The following is a 15,166-nucleotide window of genomic DNA, read 5'->3' as shown; positions in this document are numbered from 1 at the left end:
TCACAATCTGAAAAATTCTAAAAGGCTCTTCAGGAACCCTAATGTGCAGCCAGAGAAGAGAACCACTGATCTAGGTTTTTTCCCACAAATTATTTTAAAATTTGTAAATCATAAAAGATTTCAACAAAGGATGAAAATTACAGTTCATTTTGGTCCATTCTTTAGGGAACAGGCCTAAAGGAAATGATTATAATTCAACTTCACAAATAATCCACAATTTAGTATATTCTCTGATGGGAGTAACCTGCTCTCAACCCACATTTCACAATAAAAACAGTGTCAGTCTTCTGCTTACCTGATGGGCTAGACAGTCTTGCTTTGTCAATTTTAATCATCACTGTTTTAAATTACTTTGTGATACTGGTAAACTCATTTTTTTCTTTCTCTCAAAGATATGTTACTTTCTTAATGATTCATACTTGTTGCTTTAGGAAAAAATGTATAGACCAAATGAGAACCAGCTTCATTTCCTGTCATCTGAACACACCTGGTAAACTGTCAGCCTTATGGCCGTAAAGCAGCCTAGAGAACAACCAACACTGGAGAATTTTATTAACGAAAAAACCTCTCATAATTTATTAACAAAGTCACAGAACAATAACTGTACATTTCCTTCTCTGCCACTGTCACCTGTTAAAATTACTATTATCCTTACACACAAGGAAAAGTGGGCATACTTTAAAGTCTTTCTGATAAATATATCGCCACTCTGCATCCAGCCTGGATAACGCTCTTCAGAACGGTATATGCTGGAGCCTGTCAAAAAAAAACCAACAGTAAGCAAACCAAACAAATCCGTTCTATATTCACCTTCCATTGCAAGGCACAAGTCTAGCATGGCAGGGTTGGGACTTCTCTGATAAGTAATAAGATCTAACAAATGATTTATTTTAACAGGGGGAAAAAAATTCCTTTTCAAAAGATTAGAATGCCTTTGCTACAGCCAAAACATCTGACCCAACCAGCTTCTCACCAGAAAGAGCGAATGTGCTGGGGAAAAGGATAAGGAAGCAAGAAATGATTCCCAGCTGGGAGCAAGGCATTTGCTTGCTTTCTGTCAAGCAGTTCCATTAATGCCCAGTTGTGAATGCAACTGGTGATGGAACTAAAGTCGAATGCTGTAAACAACAATATTGCATAGGAACCTGGAAAGCTAGGTCCATTAATCAAGGTAAATGGGAGGCAGTCAAAGAGGAGATGGCATTTAGGAATCAGTGAACTAAAATGGACTGGAATGGGCGAATTTAACTCAGATGACCATTATATCTATTACTGTGGGCAAGAATCCCTTAGAAGAAATGGAGTAGCCCTCATAGTCAACAAAAGAGTCTGAAATGTAGTACTTGGGTGCAATTTCAAAAACGACAGAATGATCTCTGTTCATTTCCAAGGCAAACCATTCAATATCACAGTAATCCAAGCCTATGCCCCAATCACTAATGCAGAAGAATCTGAAGTTGAATGGTTCTATGAAGACCTACAAGACCTTGTAGAACTAACACCAAAAAAAAGATGTCCTCTTCATCACAGGGGATTGGAATGCAAAAGTAGGAAGCCAAGAGATACCTAGAGTAACAGGCAAATTTGGCCTTGGAGTACAAAATGAAGCAGGGCAAAGGCTAACAGAGTTTTGCCAAGAGAACACACTGGTCATAGCAAACACCCTCTTCCAACAACACAAGAGACAACTCTACACATGGACATCACCAGATGGTCAATACTGAAATCAGACTGATTACATTCTTTGCAGCCAAAGATGAAGAAGCTCTACGCAGTCAGCAAAAACAAGACTGGGAGCTTACTGTGGCTTGGATCATGAACTCCTTATTGCAAAATTCAGCCTTAAATTGAAGAAAGTAGGGAAAACTACTAGACCATTCAGGTATGACCTAAATCAAATCTCTTATGATTACACAGTGGAAGTGACAAACAGATTCAAGGGATTAGATCTGATAGACAGAGTGCCTGAAGAACTATGGACGGAGGTTTGTGACATTGTACAGGAGGCAGTGATCAAGACCATCCCCAAGAAAAAGAAATGCAAAAAGGCAAAAATACTTGTCTGAGGATGCCTCACAAATAGCTGAGAAAAGAGAAGTGAAAGGCAAAGGAGAAAAGGAAAGCTTATCCCCATCTGAATGCAGAATTCCAAAGAATAGCAAGGAGAGATAAGAAAAGGCTTTCTCAGTGATCAATGAAAAGAAATTAAGGAAAACAATAGACTGGGAAAGACTAGAGATCTCTTCAAGAAATTAGAGATACCAAGGGAATATTTCATGCAAAGATGGGCACAATAAAGGACAGAAATGTTATGGATCTAACAGATGCAGAAGATATTTAGAAGAGGTGGCAAGAAGAACTATACACAGAAAACTATACAAAAAAGATCTCAATGACACAGATAACCACGATGATATGATCACTCACCTAGAGCCAGACATCCTGGAATGTGAATCAAGTGGCCTTAGGATGCATCACTATGAACAACGCTAGTGGAGGTGATAGAATTCCAGTTGAGCTATTTCAAATCCTAAAAGATGATGCTTTTAAAGTGCTGTACTCAACATGCCAGCAAATTTGGATAACTCAGAAGTGGCCACAGGACTGGAAAAGGTCAGTTTTCATTCCAATCCCAAAGAAACACAATGCCAACGAATGCTCAAACTACCACACAATTGCACTCATCTCACATACTAGCAAAGTGATGCTCAAAATTCACCAAGCCAGGCTTCAACAGTACATGAACCAAGAACTTCCAGATGTTCAAGCTGCATTAAGAAGAGGCAGAGGAACCAGAGATCAAATTGCCAACATCCGCTGGATCACAGAAAAGGCAAGAGAGTTCCAGAAAAACATCTACTTCTGCTTTACTGACTACGCCTTTGGCTGTGTGGGTCACAACAAACTGGAAAATTCTTCAAGAGATGGGACTACCAGACCACCTGACCTGCCTCCTAAGAAACCTGTATGCAGGTCAGGGAGCAACAGGTAGAACCGGACATAGAACACGGACTGGTTCCAAATAGGAGAAGGAGGATGTCAAGGCTATATATTGTCACCCTGCTTATTTAACTTCTATGCAGAGTACATCACGAGAAACGCTGGGCTGGAGGAAGCACAAGCTGGAATCAAGATTGCCGGAAGAAATATCAATAACCTCAGATATGCAGATGACACCACCCTTATGGCAGAAAGTGAAGAACAACTAAACAGCCTCTTGATGAAAGTGAAAGAGGAGAGTGAAAAAGCTGGCTTAAAGCTCAACATCCAGAAAACTAAGATCATGGCATCCGGTCCTATCCTGTCATGGCAAATAGATGGGGAAACAGTGGAAACAGTAACAGAGTTTATTTTTGGGGGCTCCAAAATTATTGCCGATGGGAGTGCAGCCATGAAATTAAAAGACGCTTGCTCCTTGGAAGAAAAGCTATGACCAACCTAGACAGAATATTAAAAAGCAGAGACATTACTTTGCCAACAAAGGTCTATCTGGTCAAAGCTATGGTTTTTCCAGTAGTCATGTACGGATGTGAGAGTTGGACTATAAAGAAAGCTGAGCATTGAAGAACTGATGCTTTTGAGCTGTGGTGTTGGAGAAGACTCTTGAGAGTCCCTTGGACTGCAAAGAGATCCAACCAGTCCATCCTAAAGGAAATCAGTCCTGAATATTCATTGGGAGGACTGATGCTGAAGCTGAAACTCCAACACTTTGGCCACCTGATGTGAAGAACGATTCTTTGGAAAAGACCCTGATGCTTGATGATGACTGAAGGCAAGAGGAGAAGTGGACGACAGAGGGTGAGATGATTGGATGCCATCACAGGCTGGACATCAATGGACCTGAGCTGAGCAAGCTCCGGGAGTTGGTGATGGACAGGGAGGCCTGGTGTGCTGCAGTCCATGAGGTCGCAGAGTGGGACACAACTGAGTGACTGAGCTGAACTGACCGATACGGGTTCTTTTTCTCTGACGGTGGTTTTATAACTTTCTGGAAACAGAAATGTTCCTGTCCCTCAACCTTCCAAATAAAGTACCACTACAAGCAAACAGTAAAGATGGGTCCCCACCAGTTCTGCGTCATGTTCGAGGCCTATGTCATGGTGCTCAAGCTCTTCATCCCGAAATTTCCTGATCACCTGATTAAATAAAAATAAATTGAAACAAGTCAGCCTTCCAACTCCCCACTGTTCAAACTTACTTTGGTGGCCAAAGCCTCATATTGCTGTCTAACACCTGGGTAGGCAGACTTTTCCTGCAAAGGGCCAGAGGCAGTATTTCAGGTTTCTTGGGCTATAAGGTCCCTGTCCTGATGACTCAGCTCTGCCACCCTAGAGGGGACAATAGCCACGGACACACAGACAAGTGAGTGCAGCTGTGTTCCAGAAAAACTCATTTACAGAGACAGGTGGGTGGCCACTGACTTAGACTTAAAAAAAAAGATTAAACAGTTGCCTTATTTTCTGTAGAAAATTTCTGAGGATATTTGTTTATTATTCTGAGGATATTCGTTTATTTAATCTGAAGGATCTGTGCTCATGGCCTTTGCTCAGGATCCAACAATGACCCAGAGGCAGAGAGAATACAGGTGTGGGCTCAGGAAACGCGGGTTTCAGTCCCAGCTCCGCCTGAGCGTGTGACGTGGCCCATAGCTCAGCTGCAATGTGTACGCCCTTCAGATGAGGTGCTGCCCTCAGTTTCTAAGGCAGTGCTAGTCCCTAAAACTCTATTTTGTTCCTCTTACCAAACTGTGTATCTGCCCTTTCCCCCCGCAGTCCCTTCCAGAGCGTGGTCAGATACCTGCAGAAGCTCCTCGTATTTTTCAGGCTCCTTCTCCATCAGCGTCCTGATCTGGTTGTTGTAGTGGTGTGCGATGGACTCTTCCACAGCCACCGTGCAGGCCATGGCGCCCTCCTTCCCAAGCAGGGCAGTTCCGGCACCTGGAATGGTTAGATCCAGAAGGTAAAGGATGGGGTGGACACCACTGGGGATGGAGACCAGGTCAGGGTTTGTCACCTGGCACCCTGGGGTTGGCTAATTCCTTGTTGTGGGGAAGTGTCCTGAACGTGGTAGGATGTTTAGCCGGATCCCTGACCTTTACCTACTAGGTGCCAGTGGCATCCCCAGTTGCAACAACCAAAACTGTCCCTAGATGCTGCCAAGTGTCCTCAGGAACAACCTGCCATCCTTGAAAACCACGGTACCAGATGACAGTGTCAAACCCTGAATCACAGTAAGAATGTTCTTCTTTCAGTGCTTTTTCTAACCTACTGATTATGGCAGGAGTGAGTCTTCACTGGGGTTCTTTGGTTCTTCTGTATCACTGACTCTCCCTTTTTTTGTCGTTTTCTTTTGGCTGTGCCTCAGCTGTGGGATCTTCGTTCCCCAACTAGGGCTGGAACCTGGGCCCTCAGCAATGAAAGCGCTGAGTCCTAACCACTGAACTGCCAGGGAATTCCAACTCTCTTTTTACGAGTGAGCAGATCCCAAGTTTCGAACCTTCCTCAGGGAACTTCATCTGACCACTGTCAAATTACTCTAGCCTTTTCCCTCTCTGTTGTATTTTCAATGTATCTTCTATTTATACAACTACTGATTTTAAGGTTCTATCTTAAATAAATTTAAGCAAAAAAAAAAAACCAATTTAACTTTAGAAAAATATTAAGCAAATGAAAAGGTTGTAAGGGGACATAGCAAGAATTATAGAGGGGTTATTTAGTGATTCAATCATCCCAGATCCCTAAGCTCATGCAGGCTCTCCGAGATAGACACGTACCCAGTGCAAACCCCACCACGTTCCAAAAGGGCATCAGAATGGTCGGCCGCACCCTGAATGCAACCATCAACTCATTGAACTTTTTCAAGTGGTCCTTTTCTTGATCCCACATTTTCTGTAAGAAACATAAAAACAAAGGCATTTCAGAGAGACCACCCGCTACATAATAAGGAAGCCACATGCTGTGCTCATGTGGGTAAAGGAAGCACAATGGGGAGAATGATGAGAACTGCTACTTCCCCCAGCCCCCTTGAATCATCGAAGGAAAAGCCCCAAACATCAGATTACGGGGAAGAGAGACAGCAAACCAAGAGAAGTGTCTGTTATCTCCATTCCAGACAAGCAGACTCCGAACCACAGAGCTGGCAGAAGTTGCTCAGATCCACAGCACACCTATTCGAGGACAACAGTCCACACCCCCAAAGACATGAGATGTGTATGTAGCCCATTTCAAAATTAAGAGGGCAGAATATTACCCTTTATATGATTTCCTTTCAGACAGCCAGAAATGTATCATTTACATCAAAAGAAAAAGGAAGGATGATCCTAAGAGCTAACACTTTAGAGTATGTCCCATAGCCAGGTACTGTCAAAAAGCTTTGTGAAGGACAAACTATTATTATCTTCACTATACAGATGAAGGAAGTGAGGCACAGAGAGGTCAGGTAATTTGCCCAAGTACTCACAGCAGGCCATTTAACTTGTGCTAAGTGCTCGCTACATGCCAAGCACGGTATTCGCTACTCTACACCAGCTCATTTATTCTTCACCAAAACTGAATGACGTTTTGTCAGCTCATTTTGCAGACATGGAACACGTCACGTGACTTCCTCAAGCTCACACAGGTAGGAGGTGGGAGAGAGCTGGAATGTGACCTTCAGTCTATGTGACTATGAAGCCCAGGCCTGTCCAATCTGCCTTTCAGTATAAAATATAGAATATCACTGGGCTCCACTAGCGGTGGGCCCACAGGGTCTTACAACTGGTGCTTTGAGTCAATGCAATGACTCTTAATCCTTTTTTATTGCTCCCCGCCATGAAATTTTAATCCTACAGCTAGACTGTATATTTGTTTATGTACTATAAATCTGTTTATGTCTGTCTGCACTGTATAAAAAAGAATAATATGCTTTTTACTCCTCCACCCTCAACCCACAACCAATTTTTCCTCTCTTGGGGACAACAGTACCTCCCTTGACAATGCATGACCCAGTGTGATTCATCACTGAGAGATCAAGAGACGCCCACCTGAATGACCGGCCCGACGCTTGTCCGACCCAGGACGGCCATCTGCCCTGCGTAGATGCGGTTCGCTCCATATTCACCCGCATGATCCACCCGGATTATTCGATCCACAGCTTCCCTATTGATATTGTCTAAGGTCATTCCCGAACTGCAGAATCTGACACTGATTCTTCTTCCATAAGCTGCAATGCAAGTGTTTATTCTCCATTACTCTCGGGGAAAACTGAGATGATTCCTTTCACAGAAGAAAGAGGCATCTTACAGCAAAGGTCACAAATAAGCTCCCCATAGGTTGGGGATGCCTACAAGTGGACTCTGTTTAACCTCCAGTGATTTGTGGCTTTGTTTTTTAAACTTCCTATTTTGTATTGGGGTATAACCGATTATCAAAAAATGGGACAGTTTCAGGTGAACAGGGAAGGGACTCAGCAATACATACACATGTACCGATTCTCCCCCAAATGCCCCTCCCATCCAGGCTGCCACATAACACTGAGCAGAATTCCATGTACTATACAGTGGGTCCTTGTGAGTTATCCATTTTAAATACAGCAGGGTGTAGTTTTTTTTTTTTTTCTCTAAGTAAATTAATTACCAGTATTTAAAACATAGAAGATTTAACTAAAGATCTGGAGCCTGGCTTCACTTGAAGTATATGACGATCTAGAAATACTGATGGCGTCTTCTCACCAGGCAGCTAACACGGCAGCTGTCTCTGGATGGGCATGTTTCCCCAGTTCATACACCTCCTTCTTTTCCAACTCTGGCTGCACACAACCCCTAGGGGGCTCTCAGAATCATGGATGCTCCTCCCCAGTTGATCCCTGGGAGATGATGCTTTTGAAGAGTTCTGTGCACAAATGTTCTCTGCAGCCAAGGTTAAGAACTGTAGATTTGATTTCTCTTATTAAAAGTATCTGTGCCAGTGAGCATCTGACTTTGAGAATCTAGCCTAGCGCTTACATTTCATCTCATTCTGGTACTTAATTCAACTGAACTCCTCTTGCTTTCAAAACGTAAATTCTTCAGGATAGATTAGATTTTGTCTTTTAAAAAAATCTCCAAATAGTTAACACCTTGACTATAATCTCTGAGGCTTGTATTAGAGCATTCCCAAAGTTCTCTCCCCTAAGAGAAGAGTTTTATAACATGTTCAGATGTATAAGGTGTTAACTCATTTTGCAGATATGGAAGACTTAGACCACTGAGTTGGTAATGTGAACTCTGACTGTACTGATATCATCTTGAGATGTGTTTCAGGGCTCTTATGTATGACTACCATCTGTTTAACAGATACCTTTCATTTAGGCTAAGGAATACCCACAAAATGTGTAGAAAGTTTCATTCTGATACATCTCTAGCCTTTTTTTTTTTTTTTTCATTAAAAAAGGCTTGAGTGCTTTGGACACAAAGTGATGGGGTAGGCCTGATGAAATCTGAGATGTGCGTTTGAACTTTTCAGGCTGAGGATTTTAAATGCCTCACTCTAGACAAAGGAGCAGTGGGTATGGGCGTCGGAAGCACGGTGTCCCAGCTTTGATCCGTTCTTCCAGAGAACCTGCTCCGTCTCACTGAGCATGCCTGACTTAACTGAGTGGATTCCAAGTTCTGCCAGGTGTAAGGTACCACTCAGATCTGTCTCGTTGGACAGCAGGTCACTGTGGTCCGTGGCCTTTTGTTTTGTTTTGGCCACACTGCATGCAGGATCTTAGCTCCCCTACTAGGCTTTGAACCTGCACCCCCTGCAGTGGATGTGCAGAGACTTAACTGCAGGACTGCCAGGGAAGTCCCTCCATGACCATGTTTCCATGTGGAGAACAATTTGAGACACTTGACAAAGTCAAGGTAACCTGTCCAAGTTCTTCCTCCAAGTCCAAGGCCTGGCCTCCTTGTAGAAAGATGTGGTCTAAAAGTTAAAAGTTAAAAATGATGAGATGGGACTTTCCCTGGCAGTCCAGGGGTTAAGTGTCTGTCTGCCAATGCAGGGGACATGGGTTCGATCTCTGGCTCTGGAAAACCCCACACACCACAGGGCAACTAAGCCTGTGAGCCACAACTACTGAGCCTGTGCTTTAGAGTCTACAAGTCACAACTACTGAAGCCCACCCGCCTACGGCTTGTGTTCCACAAGAAGCCACTGCAATGAGAAGCCCTCGAACTGCAAGGAAGAGCACTCCCTCTTGCTGCGGTTAGAGGAGGCCTGTGCAAAGCAACAGAGATGCAGTGCAGCCATGAATAAATAATGAGATGACTCTATTTCTTAAAATAACCTTGTCTGCTTGTTCTCTCGTTTTGTTACTCCCACCACAAATAAGAAAGAACTTTTAAAACAACGCAATACTCCTTTCTTTTTTTTGGCCAAGCTGAGTGGCTTGTGGGATCTTAATTCCCAGACCAGTGACTGAACCATTGAACTGGGCCCTCAGCAGTGAAAGTGCAAAGTTCTAACCATTGAACCACTGGGAAATTCCTCAATATTAATTTTTAAGAAATCATTTACTGAGAAAAAGCAAGGGGTTAAGTGCATGAGTTCAAACACACAGCTGACTTTTGACAGGTAGAGTTATAATTCTATTAAAAACATATTTGACTTTTCCCTAGCACTGCAACACTTTTCCAGATTCAGGCAACAGATTCAAAAATGTTTTTTTGAGGTATGTGTGGAGGGTGAGGTATTGTAATATTTGCCATCCCTATCTTGTCACAACCTCTGCAAGGTGGCTTTAAAAAGTATTGGATGGATGCTTTTTAGATTGCAAAGATATTGTTTAAATGGCCATACTATCCAAAGTAATCTACAGATTTAATGTGATCTCTATCAAATTACCCGTGACATTTTTCACAGAACTAGAAAAAATAATCATGAAATTTGTATGGAACCATAAAGACAGAATTGCCAAAGCAAGCCTGAGAAAAAAAGAACAAAGCTGGAAGAATAATCCTCCCGGATTTCAGACAATACTCCAAAGCTACAGTAATCAAAAAACGTGGCACTGGCACAAAAAGAGATAAATGGATCAGTTGAACAGAATGGAGCCCAGAAATAAACCCACATACCTAGCCAGTTAATCTTTGATAAAGGAGGCAAGACTATACAATGAGAAAAAGTCTCTTCAGCAAGTGGTGTTGGGAAAGCTGGACAGCCACAAGTAAATCAAGTTAGAACATGCTCTCATAGCATACACAAAAATAACTCAAAATGTAAAGTTATAAATAAATAAGACACGACACCACAAAATTTCTAAAAGAGAAAATAGGCAAAACATTCTCTGACATAAACAGTACCAGGGTTTTCTTAGATCAGTCTCCCAAGGCAACAGAAATAAAAGCAAAAACAAATAGGACCTAATCAAACTTATAAGCTTTTGCACAGCAAAGGAAAATGCAAAGAGAACCTGCAGACAGAAAATATTTGCAAACAATGCAGCCAACAAGGGCTTAATTTCCAAACTATACCAACAACTCATACAACTCAAAAAAACACACAAAAAAAACAAAAAACCAAACAACCCACTAAAAAATTTAGGCAGATCAAAATAGACATTTCTCCGAAGAAGATATACAAATAGGCAATAGACACATGAAAAGATGCTCAACACTGCTAATTAGAAAAATGCATATCAAAACTACAATGAGGTACTACCTCACACCAGTCAGTCAGAATGGCCATCATTAAAAAGTCTACAAATAACAAATGCTGGAGAGGGTGTGAAAAAAAGGGAACCCTTGTACATTGTTGGTAAGAATGTAAACTGGTGCAGCCACTATGGAGAACAGTATGCTGGTTCCTCAAAAAACTAAAAACAGAGTTGCCATATGATCCAGTAATACCACTTCTGGGCATATACCTGGACAAAACTATAACTGGAAAAGACACACGCACCCCAATGTTCTTAGCAGACTATTCACAACAGCCAAGAGATGGAAGCAAACTAAATATCCATTGACAGATGAATGGACAAAGAAGATGTGGTCTGTCTACACACACACACACACACACACACACACACACACACACACACACACAGTGCAACACTGCTCACTCATAAAGAGTGAAATAATGCCATTGGCAGCAACATGCATGGATCTAGAGATTACAATACTAAATGAAGGCAGAGAAGCACAAATACCAGGTGATACCACTTATGTGTGGAATCTAAAATGAGATCTAAGAAGTTTACAAAAGAACTTATTTAAGAAACAGACTCACAGACATAGAAAACAAACCTTTGGTTACCAAAGGGGAAATGGAGTGGGGGAAGGATAAATTAGGAATTTGGAATTAACAGATACAAACTACTATACATAAAATAGATAAGGGACTTCCCTGGTGGTCCAGTGGTTAAAACTCTGCCTTCCGGTGCAGGGGTGTGGGTTTGAACTCTGGTCAGGGATTTAAGATCTCACATTCCTCGCGGCCAAAAACCAAAACATAAGACAGAAACAATATTGCAACAAATTCAATAAAGACGTAAAAAATGGTCCACATCAAAAATGCTTTTAAAAAGAATAGATGAACAAGGTCCTACTCTATAGCACAGGAAACCATATCTAGTAATAAATTGTAATGGAAAAGAAAAACAAGCAGGAGATGGACCATAGACAGGGCACAGAACTGGAATCAGAAAATACCTATCTTCTCTCTAACACAGACTTTTGACAATTCCGAATTGCCATTTCTTACATATAAAATTGGGGACAATCTGGTTATTCCCTTTTTTGGGGAAACACAATAATAAAACCTTTCTTATTGAGTTATCACAAAGATAAAAAGATACAGGATGCAAAGTAACTACAAATGAAAAAGAATGAAGGAGCATTAAAATTCATCTTCAACGATCCTGAGTTTTGCCTGCATTGTCACACACTTTAAAACTGAGAAATAATAAAATTGAGGCCCAGTGCTAAAAGCTCTCAAGTGCATCATATTTGTGATTTCCTAAAATGTGAAACATATACCAGTGATGGCACCTACGAGATTTCAAGTTATATATGAAGATCTTAAGTTGCTATGATTTTCTTCCATACACACATAAACCTGTATGCAGGTCAAGAAGCAACAGTCAGAACTGGACACGGAACAGACTGGTTCCAAATTGGGAAAAGAGTACGTCAAGGCTGTATATTGTCACTCTGCTCATTTAACTTAAATGCAGAGTACATCATGTGAAATGCCAGGATGGATGAAGCACAAGCTGGAATCAAGACTGCCAGGAGAAATATCAATAAACTCAGATACACAAGATGACACCACCCTATGGCAGAAAGCGAAGAACTAAAGAGCTTCTTGATGAAAGTGAAAGAGAAGAGTGAAAAAGCTGGCTTAAAACTCAACATTCAGAAAACTAAGATCACGGTGTCTGGTCCCATCACTTCATGGCAAACAGATGTGGAAACAATGGAAACACTGAGAGACTTTATTTTCTTGGGCTCCAAAATCACTGCAGATGGTGACTGCAGCCATGAAATTAAAAGACACTTGGTCCTTGGAAGGAAAGCTATGACCAACCTAGACAGAATATTAAAAGCAGAGAAGTTACCCTGCCAACAAAGGTCTGTCTAGTCAAAGCTATGGTTTTTCCAGTAGTCATGTATGGATGTGAGAGTTGGACCATAAAGAAAGCTGAGCGCTCAAGAATTGATGCTTTTGAACTGTGCTGTTGGAGAAGACTCTTGAGAGTCCCTTGGATTGCAAGGAGATCCCACCAGTCCATTCTAAAAGAAATCAGTCCTGAATATTCATTGGAAGGACAGATGCTGAAGTTCAAACTCCACAATACTTTGGCCATGTGATTGGAAGTACTCACTCACTGGAAAAGACCCTGACGCTGGGAAAGATTGAAGGCAGGAGGAGAAGGGGACGAAAGAGGATGAGATGGTTGGATGGCATCACTGACTCAATGGACGTGAGTCTGAGGAAGCTCCCGGAGTTGGTGATGGACAGGGGAAGCCTGGTGTGCTGCAGGCCATGGGGTCGAAAAGAGTCGCACACACCACTGAGCAACTTAACTGATTCTCTTCCAACTCCTTTGATTTTATCAAAGAGACTGTCTCAGTTTACAGCTGACATATCTTAAAATCTTCCTAACATTTGTTAATTTTCCTTTCTTACGAGAAAAAAAAGATAGTCTTGAATCCAAACCTTGGTAGACAACAGTATCTAATACAATAACTTGTTTTCAGCGTACTTTCATGATTTTTTCCTTGGGACAAGAGATACTGGTTTTCCGTTTACCTAGGGATCTAGTTTCCAATGTTCTGATTTTAGAAAGTAATACGGTCTAGGGAAATTAAAAACAACACAAAACTCTAGTAACATCAGTGGTAAAATATCAGTGGTATTGTTATAAAGCAAAAATCCTGAAGGTGGTATTTGAGAAAATGACCTCACAATTTTCTGAGGCAGCTCGGATAAGTGAGGAAAAGACGAGTCAGAATCCAAGCCCAAGTCTCCCTACTCCAACTCGATGCTCCTTCCAACATTCCGGTGCTTCTCTAACTTGCAAATGCACACGAGTCATTCCAAGGGCTTGTTAAGATCCGGTAGGTTAAGGGAGCGATCTGAGAATCTGCGTTTCTAACCGGCTCCGGAGTGGGGCGGGCGTATGGGAGGAAACCCACGCTGCCGGTCCGTAGGACCACCTACAAGGCCATAAGCGAAAGCTACAAGGACCCCGCCCCCCGTCCCAGGACACTAAACTGTCAAGGTTGCCAACTCTCCTCTGTTCCGAACGCCTACCACACCTGCCGTGACGTCACAATACAGGCGCGAAATTGCGTCATCCCCCAAACGCACGGACGCCTAATGGGCTCGCCAGAACGTCACTGAGGAAAACCCACCCCCTTTCCGTTCGGCGGGCTCCGCGGCCGACTACAGGCCTCGCGCCGCTTTTCCAGCCGCGCAGTCGCCCTCCGTCGCAGCCCTGTGACGTATGAACGTCTACCCCCCGTGACCTCTCCGACCTAAGCCTAAGGAGAAAATTCCTGGGCTCAGCCCCGCGCGCAGTCGCGCTGTCTTCCCCTTTACCTGAGAGGGGCTGCAGGCGGCCTGTGCGCAGCCGCCACCGGCAGCAAGCCGCCACCGCCCGGGCACAATTCATTGCCGCGGAAGCAGCACTACTACTTCTTGAACGGAGGGGGCCAACGGCGCCCTTGGCGCAGGCTGATGACGCATGGCTGACGTAAGGCAGATGCGGTTGGCTCTCGCACCGGTGGAAACGCCCCCAGTCCCCCGCTTCCACTCGATTGGTTGGAAATGTCAAATGAAAAGACTCTAGTGGATGCGGTCGCTATCAATCACTACGTAAAGAGTTGCCATGGAGATGAGAATGCTAACCTGCTCTTTCAAAAATCCAAACAGGTAAAAGATTACTCACCTCAATTCCTGAGGAAAAGGACCATGAGGGAATTGTTTACCGGCATAGCCATTGTATTTTGTGCTTTTCCAATACAGGAAATTTCTATCTGTAGGCTCTTTAAAATAGTAGAAGTTACAGTCTGAAATTCAATTCACCACGTGCAAATAGTGTTGACTCTAGGTATTGGGGTTGACAAACTAAATTTCTTCCTACTCCTTTTCTCTAGTTTTAGATTTTCTACAAAGAACATTTATTATTGCTATCCTTATTTCTCCTTTACTGTTAGGGAGAGCGTGTGTTAGTCCCTCAGTCGTGCAGGACACTTTGTGACCCCCATGGGCTGTAGTGTGCCAGGCTCCTCTGTCCATAGAATTCCCAGGCAAGAATATTGGAGTGGGTAGCGATTCACTTCTCCAGGGGATCTTCCCCACCCAGGGATCCAATTTGGGTCTCCTGCACTGCAGGCAGATTCTTTACCATCGGAGTCACCAGGAAATTGGTGCAAATTGGTTTCTTGAGGGAAAGGTTGGGATGAGTAGATTTAGCAACATATTTCATACTTTTGAGTCTGTATTCAGTCTGTCAGGGTAGACTCATTAATTGTAACAAATCGCTGGTCGGGAGGCTGTGCATGTGTGGAGGCATGTTTAATAATGGTAACTTCAGAGTTCCAGTTGTGAGAAGGTGGCTTTCATTTTCTACTTTACATTCTTGGATTATATATCTTTTACCCATCACTATAAAATATTTAAGATAGACTGCTATTGTAAAATAATGTTGCTAATTGTTT

The 15,166-nt window shown here is 42.7% G+C and overlaps 1 protein-coding gene across 2 annotated transcripts; it reads right to left on the bottom strand.

Annotated features, from left to right (window-relative positions):
- Positions 1-521: 521 nt before the first annotated feature.
- COQ7 (coenzyme Q7, hydroxylase) lies at positions 522-14,164 on the bottom strand. Of its 2 annotated transcripts, none has more exons than XM_052664327.1 (6): positions 13,859-13,933; positions 7,022-7,200; positions 5,774-5,888; positions 4,798-4,937; positions 4,068-4,136; positions 522-756 (listed from the first exon to the last, which is right to left on the bottom strand). In XM_052664327.1, exons 2-6 carry the CDS (start codon positions 7,157-7,159, stop codon positions 679-681), a joined length of 540 nt encoding a protein of 179 aa, XP_052520287.1. In that variant the 5' UTR covers positions 7,160-7,200; positions 13,859-13,933; the 3' UTR covers positions 522-678. The 2 variants fall into 2 exon arrangements, with proteins under 2 accessions (XP_052520287.1, XP_052520286.1); XM_052664326.1 differs by lacking the exon at positions 13,859-13,933 and adding an exon at positions 14,046-14,164 and having other exon boundaries at positions 523-756.
- Positions 14,165-15,166: the final 1,002 nt, after the last annotated feature.

Source organism: Budorcas taxicolor, chromosome 2 (genome assembly GCF_023091745.1).
Source record: "Budorcas taxicolor isolate Tak-1 chromosome 2, Takin1.1, whole genome shotgun sequence".
Taxonomy (NCBI): Eukaryota; Metazoa; Chordata; class Mammalia; order Artiodactyla; family Bovidae; genus Budorcas; species Budorcas taxicolor.
This window is presented reverse-complemented; position numbering and strand designations above follow the sequence as displayed.

What these genes read in the sequence shown, in the direction of transcription:
- COQ7 (XM_052664326.1), bottom strand. Translation starts at nt 14,118, where the DNA reads ATGAATTGTGCCCGGGCGGTGGCGGCTTGCTGCCGGTGGCGGCTGCGC. An exon ending in CCGCCTGCAGCCCCTCTCAG is followed by an intron (nt 7,201 to 14,045) that starts GTAAAGGGGAAG and finishes CTTGCATTGCAG; the next exon opens with CTTATGGAAGAAGAATCAGT. An exon ending in AATACGAGGAGCTTCTGCAG is followed by an intron (nt 4,137 to 4,797) that starts GTATCTGACCAC and finishes TTATTTAATCAG; the next exon opens with GTGATCAGGAAATTTCGGGA.